Source organism: Pseudopipra pipra, chromosome 17 (assembly GCF_036250125.1).
Source record: "Pseudopipra pipra isolate bDixPip1 chromosome 17, bDixPip1.hap1, whole genome shotgun sequence".
Taxonomy (NCBI): Eukaryota; Metazoa; Chordata; class Aves; order Passeriformes; family Pipridae; genus Pseudopipra; species Pseudopipra pipra.
The window spans coordinates 9,407,501-9,424,887 of NC_087565.1; the positions used below are offsets into that span (position 1 = coordinate 9,407,501).

At 42.3% G+C, this 17,387-nt stretch overlaps 1 protein-coding gene across 3 annotated transcripts in view; it reads right to left on the reverse strand.

The window, feature by feature from the left end:
• Positions 1 to 16,852, reverse strand: part of TSHZ2 (teashirt zinc finger homeobox 2) — a 221,713-nt gene extending 204,861 nt beyond the window's left edge. For all 3 annotated transcript variants that reach the window (XM_064674185.1, XM_064674183.1, XM_064674182.1), the window contains exon 1: positions 16,038 to 16,852. In XM_064674185.1, the coding sequence (XP_064530255.1) occupies positions 16,038 to 16,077 (40 nt within the window). In that variant the 5' untranslated portion in view covers positions 16,078 to 16,852. The remainder of the gene's footprint in view (positions 1 to 16,037) is intronic.
• Positions 16,853 to 17,387: the final 535 nt, after the last annotated feature.

The window sequence follows — 17,387 nt, forward strand, 5'->3', positions numbered from 1 at the left end:
TAGATTACATCAGAAATTCCTTGCTGAGCCAGCTCTGCTAATAATTTTTGTTCTAAATCACAGAAAAACCTGTGAAATGTAATCATGTCCATACTTTTGTCCACTGCAAATACCTGGAAGATGAAATTAAATCTTACAAAGGGTAATCCATCTCTTCCTCGATCACTCCAAGCCAGAGGGAACAGCCAGAGCGCTGGTTTTGCTGGGTTTGTGTGAACTCCTGTTACACGGGCTGAGAATCTGGGATCTGCCACTCCAGATGGGATTAGAAATCACTGTCACGTAGGAAACGTCTGGCTCTCAATGAAATTATCTTTGAGGGGTGGGTTTGTAAAGACTTTCAGCACAAGTAGGAGAGGAGTGGAAAAGGGGCTGTGTGTAACTGTACAGCTGAGATCAAATTCAATTAAAGCTGAGAATTTGCAGCATTTCCAGTGAACTCTTTCCCTCAGTGAGCACCACGTTGGTTACTCAGCCTCTTCAGCTCCAGAGTTTATTGACTCCTGCAGACTGATGACTCCTTAGGACACGTTTTACAAAGCAGAAGGTGGCACAGGGCCGTGCAGATGCCACCCTGTGCCCCGCAGACATGTTTTAAAATAACTGTGCCCGGTCCCAGTGACGCAGGATGACTGTGCTGGGTGGCAGCACCACGGGGCCACTGCAGCTCATTGTCCCCACGTGCACAGGCAGGTTGTGACAACCACGGGCACAGACCCAGCACATCAACAGGGATTTTCTCTCCCCTCAGCATGGACCTCCAGCCTCTGCTCTTGAAAAACCGCTCACTTCAGTCTTACCATGCATTTTTACCTAATTGGCAGAGAGAGAAGTAATTAAATGTAACAGAAACCAGGGCTTCCAAATGAAGACAGAATTTTTGAAGCCACAATTTCCATTACTTTTTATTACCTTTACCTATGGTTTATATGGCAAAGGTTCACAAAACAGATGCAGATGCTAAGCTGGATGGCTTAGTAAATGAAGTCAACTTCTGCAGAGAAAAGCAGAAGGAAGTTAGAAGACATGAGTGAATTCACTTTAATAGCCAAATGAAGTTTTGAGTCACTGCTGACTCAAGTAAAACTCCAATTTAATACACCTCTAAAATATAACGTCTTCCAGATAAGACAGCAGTAATCCACTAACCAAATACACTCAGAAGAGAAAGGGAAATTCTGAGTAAGAGTAGGAATATGAATCATTATTCTGATAATGTTTTTGTTATTATTTTTGCAGATGAATCTGAAAGCTCTTAGGACACAATTAAGTTACCACAGCCAATAAAGACAACAAGCAAAATCAAGGCAGATACTTTCTGCCTAGACACCGTGGTGATGGGCACATTAGAAATGAGGTAGATTAGATAGATGAACTAGACAGACACATCTAACTGTCCTCCAGTGCACTCATTTGTTTGACAGCCTGGAAAATGCCAACATTCCTGGGATTAAATGAAAATAGAAAATTGCATTTTCACTGTAAAGTATACACAGAACTTTGCTATGTCAGATTCTCTTTGTTAAAACAAACCAGGGCCTGACCACGTCCTCCCAGAGAGACCCAAAGCACAATAAGATAAATGACACAGTAATCAAGGCACAACCGGCTGAGAGCCCTTGGGTTGCTACCCTTGTACCCAGGGTATTAGTGAAGCAATAATGACCTGCACACACTTTGATACTCTAATTTTTCTTGAGCTAAACAGCACCAAAAATGCTAAACTGCCCATCTTACACTACTTGATATCATATTTCTTTCATCCATGACTTGGAGCTGCTTTACCTTTACGGGCTGCTCAAACAATTTTTGTTCCGTGGTGCCTTTTCCCCCCACTTTGTTCTTCAAGAAAGTAAAAGTAAACAAATACCTTTCCATATAAAAAATAAAGAACAACAACAAGTGGAGTGAGTCTCCCCAGAGGTTTCTGGCCCAGGTTGCAGCCATATCACTGTGGCTTTTCCTTCAGCTCAGGGAGCACACAGGGAGCACTTGCACTCCCATTCAGCAGCTCCCTGGTTTTTCCCAGTGCTGGGATGTGTTCTCCAGAGCTGAGCTGGGTTTGGCAGGGAGCACTCTGGATCCTGCTCCTGCCCACTCCAGCTCTGACAGCAGCCCCGGGAGCTGAGCGACGTCCCGGTGCTGCCGGGGAGAACAGAATCCAGCTCCTTGTGACAGTTTTCCCCACACAACATCACAATCAGCCAAACACATTTGTAATCTACTGCAGCTGGTGTTTCTATAATTGATAGAGATATAAAAGCCCTTTTTGCTAAAGTTGTACTTTTGTATTTTTTTTTTCTTGGGGGAGTTGTGAGAAAGCAGCTACAAAAAGCAAGCTTTAAATCTCAGATAATGTAGCTCCCTTTAGAATCCCAAGCTTAAAGCAAGTAGTTACGAGTTTTAGCAATGCAAAAAAAGGGAGCTAAAAACAAACATTTATTTTACTTGACGTAGCAAAACAGTGGATTAAAAAGTTAAATCAATGCACCGTCTGAATGGTTCCTGCTGTAGCTGCAATTTCAAACGAAATAAGAATGTTATAAAAACTCGCCCATATTAGGTACATTTGGAAATGTCTCCTTGTAACTGTTCTTTAAGTGTTCTGTCTATGAGCACTAACAGGTCACTGCACAGGAAATGCAAAAATATGTTACATTTTAATCAGGGCATATAAAACACTGTCTAGAATGTTACATTGCCCTTGGGAATCTGTAGTAAGTAGGGGAACTTTTACAAAGTCCAGGTCACTCTCCCCATTACATCACTGTTAAAAAAAAATATTATTAGGTTAAATTATAGAGATGTCATGTATTAGAACTTTCCCAGTTGTAGGATGATGGCTAAGAGATGATTATTTCCTTGGAGAAACTCATAATCACTCCCTTGTTCCCCTCTACATACTTTGTATATTGAAAATAGTGCATTTTAACTGAAGCAAAATGTTTCCAAACAATTACAATGAATGAAGGCAAATATGAGACTGCTCTCACTACATACTCACTGTAACAACAAATTTCAGCGCTTTACCCTAACACACAAACAGAAATTGAAAACTTGCCTGGCTGTACCTCATAGGTGATAAAAAATGAAAGAAGGGATTTTAGCAGACATGTTTGGGAATGATTAAGGTAAAATGTCCCTAATCCAAACAAGTGGAAACCCAGATGTTGATGGCATCATAACATTCCTCTGCCTCCTCACAATTCTTTCTCCAAATGATTTACCTCTGTTTAAGCAAAATCACAAGTTTGTTAAATCCTTAATAAGTTCACAGAAACAGCAAAAGAGTAATGCTGGGGTGACTGTTTTCTAGATTACCATTCTCAGGATTTTAGTTATTAAATATACAAATGCTGGAGGTGACACGAAACTGTACAATATCCTGAAGGTAACCTGCTCTGCCGAGCCTGGCTCAAGTTTTGTTGCTCACTTTCAGACAGAAAGATTTGATTTATAGCAAAAATGTCCCACAGGGCAGCAAGGGAAATAAAATAAATCCCCTGCCCCGACTAATACCGAGTCAGAGCCTTGGGGGCCCATGGCAGGTACCCACAGAGCGACAGAGGGACTAGCCCTCTGCGATGGGCATGTTGTGGCAGGAGGACTCAGACTCTCAGACTAACAGGCCCTTTTTATCTAAACAGATATCTGTGGTTGAAACTCCTGGCATGAGTCTTTGTCTTGTCTCTGAGCTGCTTTTGTACCACAGCTTCTCAACTGCCAGTAATGTCCACGTGCTGTTCGCCCTGACCCACCCGCGGCCGTGCCCTGGTCCCTCACACCCTCCCCACCTGCTGACCAGCTCCCCCACCTCACACACTTCTCAACAGCCCTGCATATACTATATGTTGTTATAAATTCTATGTGGCTTCCATCAACTTCAGTGCACTATCTGAGCTCTTCAGTCCTGCTGTTCGACTCTCGCCACCCAAGCTGCAGCCTTGCGCCTCAGTGCCGCCATCTTCTCCCGACTCCCAGCCAGGGATCAAAGTTTGCCTCATTTCGATGGATTTTTGCACCCCTCTTGGGCTGCCTGCTCCATGGCTGGGGACAGGACCACACCACTGCCATTTAACAGACATGAGGGGCACAGCTCTGGTGAATTTTAAGCTATTTTTTTAACTTTTTCCCCACAGAAGAAGGTCCCACCTCATGAGCGCCAGGCCCACCTTGACGTGGTGGCCCCTCACTCCGGGCGCTCCTACCCCAACCCGTCAGCGGCCCTGCAGTCCCTGTTCCCCAGCTGAGGCGCATTGGTTTCCTGCACAATCCATCCCCTCCACGAGGAATGGATGTGTGCAGGTTTTGGGAGAAGCCAGCTGAGGAACACTGGGAGCTGCACACATGGAACTACGCTGGCTCCAACCTAGGTCTCGATCTGGAGGTGCTCACTGCACCAGCTAATGCTGAACACTGTGCTCTACATCAACTGGGCAATAGTCAAGATTACATTTTTGCCTCTGTTTTCTATGGATATTTGATAATGTCATGCTCTCTGCCCCTGCTTGTCCATGTTCAGCTCCCTAAATTTCCTTCTTTCCAACCTCAGGGCCTGGGCTCCACCTCAACAGACCTTTTCCTCATTCCTTGACTGCTCGGACCCATCGCTGCCCCTGCAGCAGGGAAAGCAATTGTCCTACTTATCCCCAGCTCAAATGTTTTTTAAGGGAATGTAATTGGAAAAGAGAAACTAAGAACAGAGCATGCGTGGTGGAGATGGCACGTTGGAGAATGCTGTGTCACCTTCTAAAAATTCTTTGGCAACAGCAACTTTTAGGTTTTATAAGTCAGACAAATTTGGGTGGATTTTCTCAGGGAAAGCAGAAGATATCTCTGAAAAATGTTCACGTCACTGCCAGAAAGCTCAGTGGTCCCACAGCTTTGAAATAAACCCTGATGAACGTCTTCTAATTTTTTGCCAAATAACATCCTACCCTAAATTACAGGAAGAACATTTTAGGAAAGAAAACACAGATTTTAATAATGGAAATGGTTGCTTTGAGCAGCTCAGAAGTGGAAACATTAGAACCAGTAGAAATCAAACCTCTCAACAGGAAACCCCAAACAATCTGGACTATAGGAATTGTTGAGCCCACGATACAGATGTTACTGTTGCTGTGCCCAGGGCTATCCAGTGCTCCCACATCCATAAAACACAGCACTCAAGGCCCCTGCTGGTTTTCTGTTCCTTTCAAGATCTTCCTTATTTTTTTCTCCCCTTTTGGTTATCACTTAGCTGAACTTTTGCCACAGGTGAAGGTGCTGAGCCCTGAACATCAGCATTGTCTACTTGGTCTTCCCCATCCACAACATGTTGCCTCTCCAGTTCAGACATTCCATCCAGCAAGAGGGATCATCAGACAAAATCAACAAAATAAATCTACAGTTCTGAACATAGAAAAGGTTGATGACTTACATTGTCTTACTTGAGCTGTTTTTTCTCATGCTCAAGTAAAACAATAACCAGGCGAGGCTACAAATCCCAGATCTGAGTCCCTGATTCAGTCAGAGGGGCCCTTGGCCATAAATTTCAGCACAGACTTAAAAATTGATAGAACTCCTTTTTAATCATCAAGTATTCAGCTGCTCATTACTGATATATGCTTTAATGACATGCCTTTAAATTTTGGTCTAGTTTTAGAATACAGTTTCCTCAAATTCCACGGCAAATCCAGTGTTGTGAAATGGAGCCCTGCAATTTTGTTCAAGTGCTTTTTCAGTTCTAAGGTCTATTTGAAATACAAAATTTAAGGAGTTTGCTATGTCAGGTGATGTTTTGTTAGTTTTTGACAAGAGAAAATATTTAATACCTTCATTTTTTTCCCCTGCTCTGAATATTAGTTTAATTGTCACAAATAATTAAACGCTTATGAGTAAGAGACATCTTCAGACATTTTGACAATACATATTAAGAGACACTTTAAGGCAAATCTGCACAGATCGGCTTTTATTTGTTATGCTAAACGATGATGCATCCTGATTGCATTTGTTCCTTATTTGTGTGTGCAACAGGAGACGTACTGTGAATGATCTGTAAGGAATAAAATGACAGTATTTGACAGGCTAGGAAATGTCTGGGCAGGGATACAGGATAAGGAACCCTGAAAGGGCATTGTTTATGGAGGGGCAATGGGTAGAGACACTCCCTTCAATCTAAGGCAAATAAAGGCGCCAACAACTAAATTACAGTTAATAACAGTAAGAAATAAACATAAATTACGTATACAAGGCTCAAGCTCAAGGACTTTGGACCACTAAAAATATATATTATTATATCAATTATCAAAGAGAGACAAATTCCCATCCTGGGAATTTGCATACGAACTTTAATAACCTACTATTCAGAAATAGAGGCAAGCATTAATTTCCACATGAAAAGGAGCCATGGGAGAGCTTCCCAAGTCCCCAGCTCCAGAGAAAGCCCTACCTGGTGATTCAGCACCAAACACTCTGGCCTCTGCTCGACAGGGTAGCAGGTGGTCTCCCAGGTATGGCAGATTAGCCCTATATTCCCTAAGATTTATTCTGAGTTCCTGTCAATATAATGGCTGAAATGACCATTCCCGAAAGGTAATACCATGTGAAAATAGCATAAACAATCCTTAATGAATCCACAGGCTATTACTTGCATCATATTTCTTCTATAGGCAATACATACATCTCCAGTTTAGAAAACCAGCACCGCCCTTGATCAAAGCCCAACAATTCCAGTTTACACAAGACAGGGAACTGAGGAAGGTCCATGGGAACTGCTTGGTGCTAAAAGCTTCTGAAAATTCAGGTTTCTCTTTAGATGCCCATGTAAGGATTTAGACCCGTAACATCAGAAGCTGAGCCTCAAACTCAGTGATTTCCAACCACCTCTGGCAGTCTGGGGGGAGGAAAATGTGTATATCCTGTTTAGCTGCAATTAGAGCAGGTTTTACATATTTCTCAGGGCAATGCATTATATACAGGCACATCCCAGGTCTGCCAGAGAAACAGAGAACAGTATATGAGAGGAAAAGTAACCGTAACCAAATTCCCTGGTCCTGAAGCTTCCCACTGGCCGAAAATGCATCTGAGGATAATTTAGGGAAAGTAAAAAACTTGATTACTCTGTCTAAAACTATTGCTTAGTAAAGCTCCCTTGGCTTGCCAACACAATTAACAGAGCTCTGCTTTTCCGAACTGTGAGTCTTCCCAGTTTTGGGAGCTCCTAGACATGAGCAAAGTGCCTCTTCCTCCATCACAGGGAGGGTTCAATTCGCCTTTCTGTAAAACAGGGAAAAATATTCTGCATCACTGCCTTTATCCTGAGGAGTACACAGCATCAGTAAGAAATCCTTGGTAGAAAGGTGCTAAGTGTGAAGAAATATTGCTCCATTTCCTAACAAAGCACACAAATATGAGCAGGAACCATGCAGCTCATCAAGAGCACCAGAAAGCTTTTAATTTTTTTAGCATTTAATGCTAATGATCAATATAACTACTTAGCTTCTTTCTCCTCTCACATACTAATTTAATGCTCCTTTGACTGTGCTTATATATGTTATGACATGGCTGAAAAACACACAAAAAAATAATTTTGGTAGACCAATATACCAGTTGGCAAAAGGTTACATTTCTTCGATACAAAACTGCACATCATAAAAAATCCAGCTCTTTCCTGTGAAATCCACTCCAACTGCAGGAAGTAAATGAGTTCCTCCTATATGTACAAAGAAAATTGCAGGCCTTAGGAATTGTGGTGGTGATTCCCTGTGCAATTCGTATGAAAATTATTTATATATGGAAAACTTTGAGTCAAATTTTTCTACCAAAAAAATCCCTCCTTCTGTCCAAGAGCAGGGCGAGTGATAGAAACAGGGTTGTTGCCTGCACATACCAAACTGCACCAGTGTGCAGATTTTCATTCCCTCTAAGCAGAGTTTCACTAAAAAAAAAAAAAAAAAAAAGAATATCGTAGCTATCAAGGTATTCCAGAGAATTTAATTATTTTCATTAAAAACAAGAACTGTGTGCAGCTCCATTTTTTTTTCAATAGAAATTCTGCAGCGATTCCACATAAACAGACCCAATATCACTCCAGCGAAGTTGCTTTGGGAATATGTAACAGCCTTTTTTAAGTTATGAAAGCAATATTGAATGAGATTTACTACAATTTAAGATAAGTGGGTCTTAATTTTATATGAACAGAGAGACTTAAAAAGCAGGCAAGAAGAGTTCCAATTATATTGTGCTGGAATATTAGGCCCTGTGCAAAATTGCCCCTTTTCTCTTTTACATGCATAAAAACAAGCACAACAGGCTTTTCCATTAAATGAGTCTTTTGAGAGAGATGCAGGAAGAGCCAGAAAGCTCCTTAAAACTTTATTGCTTTTTATCTTTGTCAGGTAAGGCTGTGTATTAAAAATGACCTGTTCTTTCCTGTTCTATCCTTCCTGCAAGTTTTTTTTTTTTCCTGTTTGACCCATCAGTTTTAAGTTTCCCAATGAATGGAAGGGGAGATCCGGATTAGTTTTCCCCAAATACTGAGTACTTTTGCTTTTCTACAGCCATGAAGAGCTCAGGATGTTTCCCATAGTCTCTTTAGCATCGGGAGTAACTTTAATGAGCCTCAGGATCATTAGACGAAAGCAGTTTACAGAACACAGGGAGGAAAGACACAGAAAGGAATGAGATACAGCTCTAATAGATACAAGCCATGGAGATGAAAGAAAGAAGTCAGCATCTCATTTGCATTAATACAATAAAAATACAGCATTAATGTTGCCAGTTGTAAATTTTTTTTTCAATAAAGTTCAGCCTGATTACATCTGGGAAAAGGTGTGGGCTGTGCATTCCTCGTAGTATTTATCCTTTAAAGAACAGTTACTGGCTATTAACTCTCTGGATTTAATTGCCACCGAAAACAATCTCCACGAAACTTCAGTTGAAAGTCACTCCTCAAGAAATGATGGTCTGAGCTCTCCAAACTGCTTTGTTTATGGCAATACAAACCCAGAGCTGCAACTCACTCCACTCCACTCCACTCCACTCCACTCCATCATTATGTTTTGTATTTTGTTTACTGGTGTTATCTGTGTGTACATGTATAATTATACACACACACACACCAGTTCAGCATCAGAATCACTCAAAAGCAATATTGCCAACCCTGTTTATCCAAAAATCACGATGCACAACCTCAAAAATCATGAGAGCAGCTGAAAACGATCAGATATTGAAAACAGTCACTTTGAGAATCACAGCATTTTTCCTCTGGCATAAAACTTCAAGCCTGAATGTTTTTGAGCTCCTTAGTTCTCCATAGCAAGGAGTTTTAAATTAATTTTCCTTTTAAAATGCATATTGGACACCTGCATAATTACCAGACTCCAGGAGCTGGAGATTTAAAGAAAATAAACCCAAACAAAGGAGTTTCAGAGGACACCACTCCTAACAGCACAGTTCTGACATTTGGGCAAATATTGGTGGAATAACTAAAAACTGCTCTGAACAACAGAGTGTGCCAGGTACATCCCTCTCCCATACAGGCACTTTTCTCTCCCTCTTGCAGGTATGGATATGTGCATGCCTGGAAAGGATCCGTTTCCCATAAATTTAGGACTGTTTGTTCTATTTAGCTGTGGAATTTTACCAATACTTAGGACCATCAGGCACTGCACGTTACAAACTATGTATTTTTCACAATCAAACCCTGTCATTTCAAAGCTATTGTTGTGCCTTTCTTTTTCCTAGGGCAAAGAGGGGAAATATTTCTTTTAGGGAAACAAAGATTCTCTTCATTTTTCTAAATGAAACACTTAATGCAACACTTAGATCAGAAGACCAGTTTTTCCACTTCTTTTTTGCCTGAAAAAGCTCACAAGTTAACGGATGAAAAGCCAGCAGCAGTTAAAGAGGGATGTGTAAATCTAATGGGAAACACTGTGATGTTTCTCCTTGAAACCTTAAAAAATACACAGCTCGCTGTCAAGGTACTTCTGAGCTGCAGAAGCCGTTATTATAACATGGCAAAAATTACTCGGTGCCAAGATCCAACAGAAGTCACCTTAATGAGAAAGAACTGATTTTTGTCCCTAAAACCACACGGAACTTTTAGACTTGGGATTTGCAAAGCCATTTTCATGCATTTACTCGAGAGCTGCCGCCCCTGTGCACAACGTTACCACCACACAGTAAAAAAAGGATTCTTTAAAAGACCATCTCATCTACTGGTACCCAGAAACAGTGCTCAGTAATTAACACAGAGAGTGGAAACGTGATTGAGAAGTGAAGTTGGCCAAGCAAGCAAAATCTCTCAGTCATACAGACTTCAGAAAAGAATAGCATGTAAGCATTAGGAACAGAATTTACAAACAGAACTCTCCCTGGATTTAAAGCTTAATGGGAGAATCTGGTCCCTCTTCAGAGGCAAAGCGTTGCTAAAGGAACATATATCTTGAATTTTGTAGCTGAAGAGCCCAGTGTTACATAGACAGTCCTCACACAGACCAGTCACCCATTGAAGCAAAGTGCTGAGTAAGAACCGCAGAACTGGGCCCACTCTCATGTAAATTATTGCAATTAAATAGGTAATGAAAAATCACTGCTCTTACATGAATGCAATGTAAGATTTCAGCTGAGAGTATAATGTGTTTCCAGTTGACTCCTGTATCAGATTCAGAGACGAATGAAAATATCTCTCTGCTTGCATGAGCAGGCTTTAGAGGTAAAACTTCCCAAATGTTTTCATTTTGCAGAGAAGAGGGGAAAACAGAGGCTTATTTTAGCAGCAAAGTCTACAGGATCCCCTTTTTTAAGGCATAATGTGGTACAAACATCTCAACCCGAGAGGTATTAAATAGAATTTGAATAATTTGACTTTGCCTTTGCTAATAATACGTCATCCAGTGCAAGAACCAGGCCTTATTCTCCCCTCCACGAGCTGACATGGTATTTTTTTTACATTTGAGCTCTTAAGATCTGCACAATAGCTTAACACAATAAGTGTTTAGCCTCTGGTTCCAACTGTAATTGATAGAGTACAGTTCCATTCCCTCTGCTGCTGCTAAGTTGGGAATTGCAGCCACAGCAACTGACAGCTTTTTTTTCTCCCTGAGTCTGGAGTTGCTCTCTGGGAGCGATGTCCTCATCGGGATGGGAAGTAAAATGATGAGAGAAAAGCTCACCCTGGCCCTGTGCTCCAGAGGAACTCCAGAGACCTCTTCTAGAGGAAATAGTTCCTTGAGGTGGGTGCTACTAATAGGAGGAAAAATCAGGAGGAGAAAGCTCCAAAATCCTGCCGATTTGAAGAAAATGGGTTTTTCAGTCAGAGAGCACAGGAGAGGGAGAGGGTTCATGTAGAAGAATTTCTGACAATGAGTGTGTTTTCAAAAGTGCTGTAAAATTGTGCCATTTACTGAAGGAAATGCCTTTTGTTTCACAGTCACGGGGGCTGAACTCTTGGGGAGTCCCACTGGTGATACACTGGGCTTTGATACGTGAGAGTAAAACTGAAATGAGGAAACAGGCACTAAAATGAACGTGAGTTCAAATTGTCCCATTCAGGCCTGAGTTCTGACACAGGAAAAAAATTACAGATCAGCCTCGGGCTTAGGAGCCGATTCCAGAATTGAACGCAGATGGAGCCTAATTTTGGTGCCTCTTTAGTTGCAAAAGTACCTATTTTGGAATATATTTAATTAACCAGGATTTAAAGGCTCCTCTTGTTTGTGAACACCTTGGCTTTTTTGTCATCTGTCAGCACCGTGATGTGCAGAATAAGTGAAAGGTTCTGAGGCATGAACTATTTAGGTGGGTTTGATGTGCACTTGCTTTTCTGGAGGATGTTTAAACAAAACAAGTGCTGCCATTTCTACAGTTTCATTCAGCACTGCTTGCTTGGAATCTGCTTCTATTGCCCCTGTTAGAAAGGATACAAATAATACACAAACAGCCAAAACACTCTTGGTTATTGATAAATATACGTACATATAAATATATATAAATATATGTATGTGTATCTCTCGCTTCCTTTCGCCACAGAAACAGACATATCAAACCTTGCTGGTCATTTACTCTGCTCTCTGCAGAAGCAGAATTTCACTTTCTAAATATGTTTCTTTCTAAATATGTTTTAAATAACCTTTACTGCTAAGGTGCAAACTGCAGCTTTAAAGAACTCCCTGTAAACTGTCTTCTGCTTGCTGCTCTATGAGGACTCTTCCAAAACCAAAACCCTGTTATTCTGCAGCTCCAATAAGCAGAATAAATGTGTCTGATATCTGTTTCTGCTGTACTTTTCCTGAGCTTTGGTTCTTAGATAGTCTATTGGGGCTGGGAGAGAAAGAAAAGAAGAAATACAAAATTGCAGCCTGAAAGGGCGTTAAGTCCAGATTCCTCTTTACAGGCTTTAAAAAAGCAAACTAGCAATTCATGATCACAAAATAAAATATGCACATTTAAACAAGCTGCAGGGGAAAGGAGAGTTTAATCCAGTGAAATTGTGTTTGAAAGCTATTTCATACCCCTAGGAATAAAATCTGAATAGCAATTCTGCTTTGCTCCCACCCTTTTTCCACCCTTCTGTTAATATATTACCATTTGTTATGGAATCGTTACAAGACTTTTACCCCAGAGGTGGCTGCATTTCGTTGAAGGATGAAATACTTTCTGGGCCTGAGCCTCTTCTTACTCACAGGAGCAGGCAGTACTCACTGCAACTGCACTGATGCTGATAGTAAAGCTATTTGTGATTTGCACCTGAGCAAGACAAGAATTAGGCCCAGAGTTTGTAAAGCCCTTTGTGATTCATTTGGGTGAAAGCTACAACACAAATGGGTTGTTTATTGTAAACACAAGTGTGATACTAAAGCAGGCACTGATGCAAAGAGCTGCAAATATCTGCCTCAAGAACTATCGAAATGGGAATGACGATCTCAAAAAGGAATGATGATTCAGAAAAGATTCGGCCCTGCAAAGATCAAAATGCATTTGACATAGTTTCGGTGTTGACGTGAAATAAAGTGTCTTTAAAAGTGTAATCTGAGATCAAAAATCCCCATCATCAAACATAAATAGTGCCCCATTTATCCAATTACACTACCTAGTTTCATTACAATGGCCTGTAATATATTTCTTAGGAATACAAGGCTTAAAATTAATAATAGAAAAGGACAAAATTGCCATGTATATTCCTCTAGCTAGATTTTCATCGAGCAGCAGGACTTCACTTCTGATTCACTCGCTGGGTCTCTCTAACCTTTACATTATTCATTAATCAAACTAGAAACCTGCTTTCAAAGTCAGTGCATGGCAGTAATTATTTACAGTTGTGCATAGTATTTAATTTTAAGCAATGACAAAAGCAGGCATGTCCAGAATCATAAGGCTTATCATTTTTCTTCCCTTGGAGGTGAACTAGCTAAAGAAGCTAAAAGTTGCAAACTTCTCTTCAATATCTCTGCTGCCATCAAGACAAAATGCAGTGCAACTGATACCTTTGAACTTGCACAACTAAAAATAAATAAAAGTGAAAATTAAGTAATATATAATGTATTAACTCCTTTAAATAAACGGAATAAGGAGCTTTGCTATCAGCCTTGATGAGCGATTCATTTCTTAGTGCACAGTCTGTCTCCTGTCACTTTGAGGTATTTTTCCCCATACAAAACAGAACCTCAGTACTATCCCTGAAAATGAAAGTCAGTTTTAAGAACTATATACAACAGGCACGTCTGCTCTTTGAAACCCCCTCTACCCCCCACAAACACACAAATACAACTTCAAAGCAGGAGAACTACTGCAAATGTATAAACCTACTTCAAATAGTTATGCTGGATGAAACTGGACTGCATTTGCAGTATTTTGCTCACCTGAAACAACATTGAGCTGAGGACAAATATAATCAAAGAAATGCACCACTGAAGAGCTATGCACGTTTTCTAATGAGAATGACAAAGGAGAGGTCTAATTGTGGTCAGTCGAGTTTCTCCCTCGTCATTAAGATATTAAAAATACTGTAGTGTTCTGGATAAAAACACATCTTACTGTATCTCAGCAGGGAAATCCCGGGAAACAACAGCCTGGGCTCTGCTCGCAAAAATTGACTTACTCTGTAGCCCATGTTTCTAAAAAAGAACAGGCTGCCCCTTCCACAAAAGGATACTACACACACTCCAAGTAAAAATTCTACTTTGAAAACCAAATAAAATGAAGTCTCGTACTCCTGACAGAGAGAAAAAAGGAGCAATTCTAGCACTGTCACTGTGATGATCAGCATCCATGAAAAAATAGCTATTTATCCTGCAAGTTGAAAACGTTAATGCCTTATTCAGATAAAACCTCTGTGAATAAAACAATAATAGCAACTCATCGGAGAGTTCTTCTGAATACATATATATATATATATATATGAATATGAATTTCTAGTGTAACCGTTATTTATGGCTTTAAACATAAATTTGGGATCTTTGCCTGCCAGGAATCACACTGACAAACCTGCATAGGTACATTTATTGGTCATATCCCAAAAGTCTCTGCCTGCAGACCATTGTCCTACACCTACAGGAATAACGGCAAAATATGGAAGTTTGTAAAAGTTCTGCATGTCCCAGTTTCTCTGAAATGTCATTTACCTTTGCATGACTCCCAAGCACTACTTTTCAAAGTTTATTCAAGTGTGCCACTAAACTTGCCCATACATTTTGTCCCACATATCCTGTGCTACACCCAGAAAATATTCGGAAGTGGGAGGAAAAATGAACAAACCGTTTGTAAAGTAAAGATGTAAAATATGAGCTTTCTTTAAAGAACTAGTCCGGTGAAGGACACAAAGGGAAAAAAGAAGGGAAAAAACCCGCCTACATTAAAAGCCAAACAAGATAATAATTGTGCATGTCTGGCTAAGAGAATCTAGAGGGCAAGCCTTACGTCATTGGCACTTGGGTTACCATGGTGAGTGATTTATTGATATATATCAAGAATGAATAGATCAAAGGCAGCAAGATGACAGGTGATCAATCAAATGTCAAATCAAAGCTGGCAATCAACTGGAAAGCTGATTTTTCAGTGGGTGGGTCTGGCAGAAGAAAAATGAACTTCCATATTGCGCTTCCCAGAAACAAAACCCCACCACACTATTAAAAAAAAATAAAAAGCAATTAAGCAGCCTGAAAGAAAACTCTTTGAAAAGATTTACTATACAGGCCCACTCATCTGTTTCTTTTTCTTGGCCCCCAAAAGAAAAAGAACACCCTACAACGACAAACAAAACACTTCCAAAGTTGCAAACTATTTTCTTCTGTTAAGGAAAAAAAAATTAATAAATTGCAAAACCACTTGGCATGTGCAAATATATAAACTGGGCTACAAAACAAAAGAAGGATTTGATTTGAAAATGTGGATTGTCTTCTAACAGTCAGAACGTTTCATTTTATTTCCTGTTGCAATTTTCACCACTGATGATCAAAGGCTGAACTTCCCCACCGGGTTCATCAGCAGAGAGAGTCCCTGTACTATTTCAGGCACACACAGCACACACGCACACACACACCCGGCCAGAACTGCCACCAGAAACACGGTGAAATAAAAGATTAAACACCCCGACCCACTTCGCGAAACACACGGATCAAAACCAAAAACCACCGGGAGGGGGGAAAATCAAGACAGAGGGAAAAATAAATATACTAAAGCGAGAAGGGAACGGGAGACTGGCTGCTTTCGGTTCGGGAAGGGGAAAGGGCAGGGGGAGAAGGGGAGCCGAGTGGGAGAAAGTTGGGGGGAAAAGTTTGGGCAGGGCAGGCTGGAGCGGGAGCGGCGGGAGCGGGAAGCGACCGGGGGAGCGGCGAGGGTGGAAGGGGATAGCCCATGTCAGAGTAAAGATCTTGGCAATAAGGAATGAAACTGGCTCCATGGAGTTACGGAGGGAAAGGGAGGGGGAGGGGGGATAAATAAATAAAGATCCAGCCCGGAAAAGCAAGGGTGACCCTAAATAATAATAAAGATGGGGGGTAGGATTGGAAGGAGTGGAGAGACAGAGGCTGTGTAAGTGGATGGCTTCTCCTTACCTGCAGCCCGTTTGGGTGCTTGCTGTTTCCTCCTTGGCATCGCTCTACTTTCTCCAATCTCACTTCTGTCCCCAGATCCGAGAGCCCTGAGACGCTCCTGAGCCGTGTTCCTCTGCCTCTCAGCTGCTTCCCCAGCACCCCCCTCAAGCCTCCCCTGCCCCCCTCCTTTCCACTTCACTGATAGGAACCTGTTTGGTTTTTATTTTATTTTACAGATCTAGGTTTCTTTCTTTCTTTCTCTCTCTCTCTCTTTTTTTTTTTTTTTTTTTTTTTTTTGGTAGGCTTTTTTTTTTTTTAACTGTTGCAACACTTGCTTTGCTTTGATTCAGACATCCAAGCTCAGGAGCAAATGAAAGGCGCCCACAGTGCCAAGAGAATGGTAATAAATAAATAACAAAATAGATATGTATATATTAAAAAAGGCAGCTCTGGAAAGACTGTGGGGCTGGCTGCTTCCTCCCTTCCCTGTCCTGCCCTCCTCCTCCTCCTCCTCGCAGAGCTGTATGGCGGAGCGGTGCCCGGGTGTGCGGTGTGTGTGTGTGTGCGTGTGTGTGTGCGCGGAGCGCTGCAGGTTCCGTGCTGTCAGATGCCAGGCAGTGAGTGATATGGGAGAGGACAGGGAGGCTTTGGATGGGAGGAAATCTGGGATCCGCACACACACGCGCGCACACGCACACCCGCGCTCGGGCACACGCACACACACACACACACACACACCCGCACACACACACACACACACACACACACACGCACACACACAGGCAGGGCGAGGCGATGCCAGCAAACATCGATCCACCGAGCAAACTGAACATTAACAAACTCCTCCTCCGCGACCCGATGACAGGATGAAATGTGCTCCGCGCAGCCGGGCGGCAGCGCCGCTCATTAAAGAGACAGGGCGCCGGCACCGCGCCCGCGGAGCGACCCCGCCACCCCCGCCGGGACCACCCCCGCCGGCCGGGACCACCCTCCTCCACGCGGGACCACCTCAACCCCACGCGGGACCATCCCCTCCCCACATGCGAGACCACCCCATACGTACATGGGACCATCCTCTCCCCACGCGGGACCACCCCCTTTCCATGCGGGACCACCCCCACCCCACCGGCATCACCCCCCCCACACATGCAGGACCACCACACACACACGGGACCAACACCGCCTCCCGCAGGACCACCACCTTCCCACGCGGGAACACCCCCCTCCTATGCAGAACCACCCCCCCTACACGCGGGACCACCACCCAAACACACTCAAACACACCCACGGGACCGCCCCCTCCCCACGCGGGTTCAGCCCCCGCGCCCCGCAGGGTTCTCTTCCCAAGGGAGGGCGCTGCGGGGCCGGGGC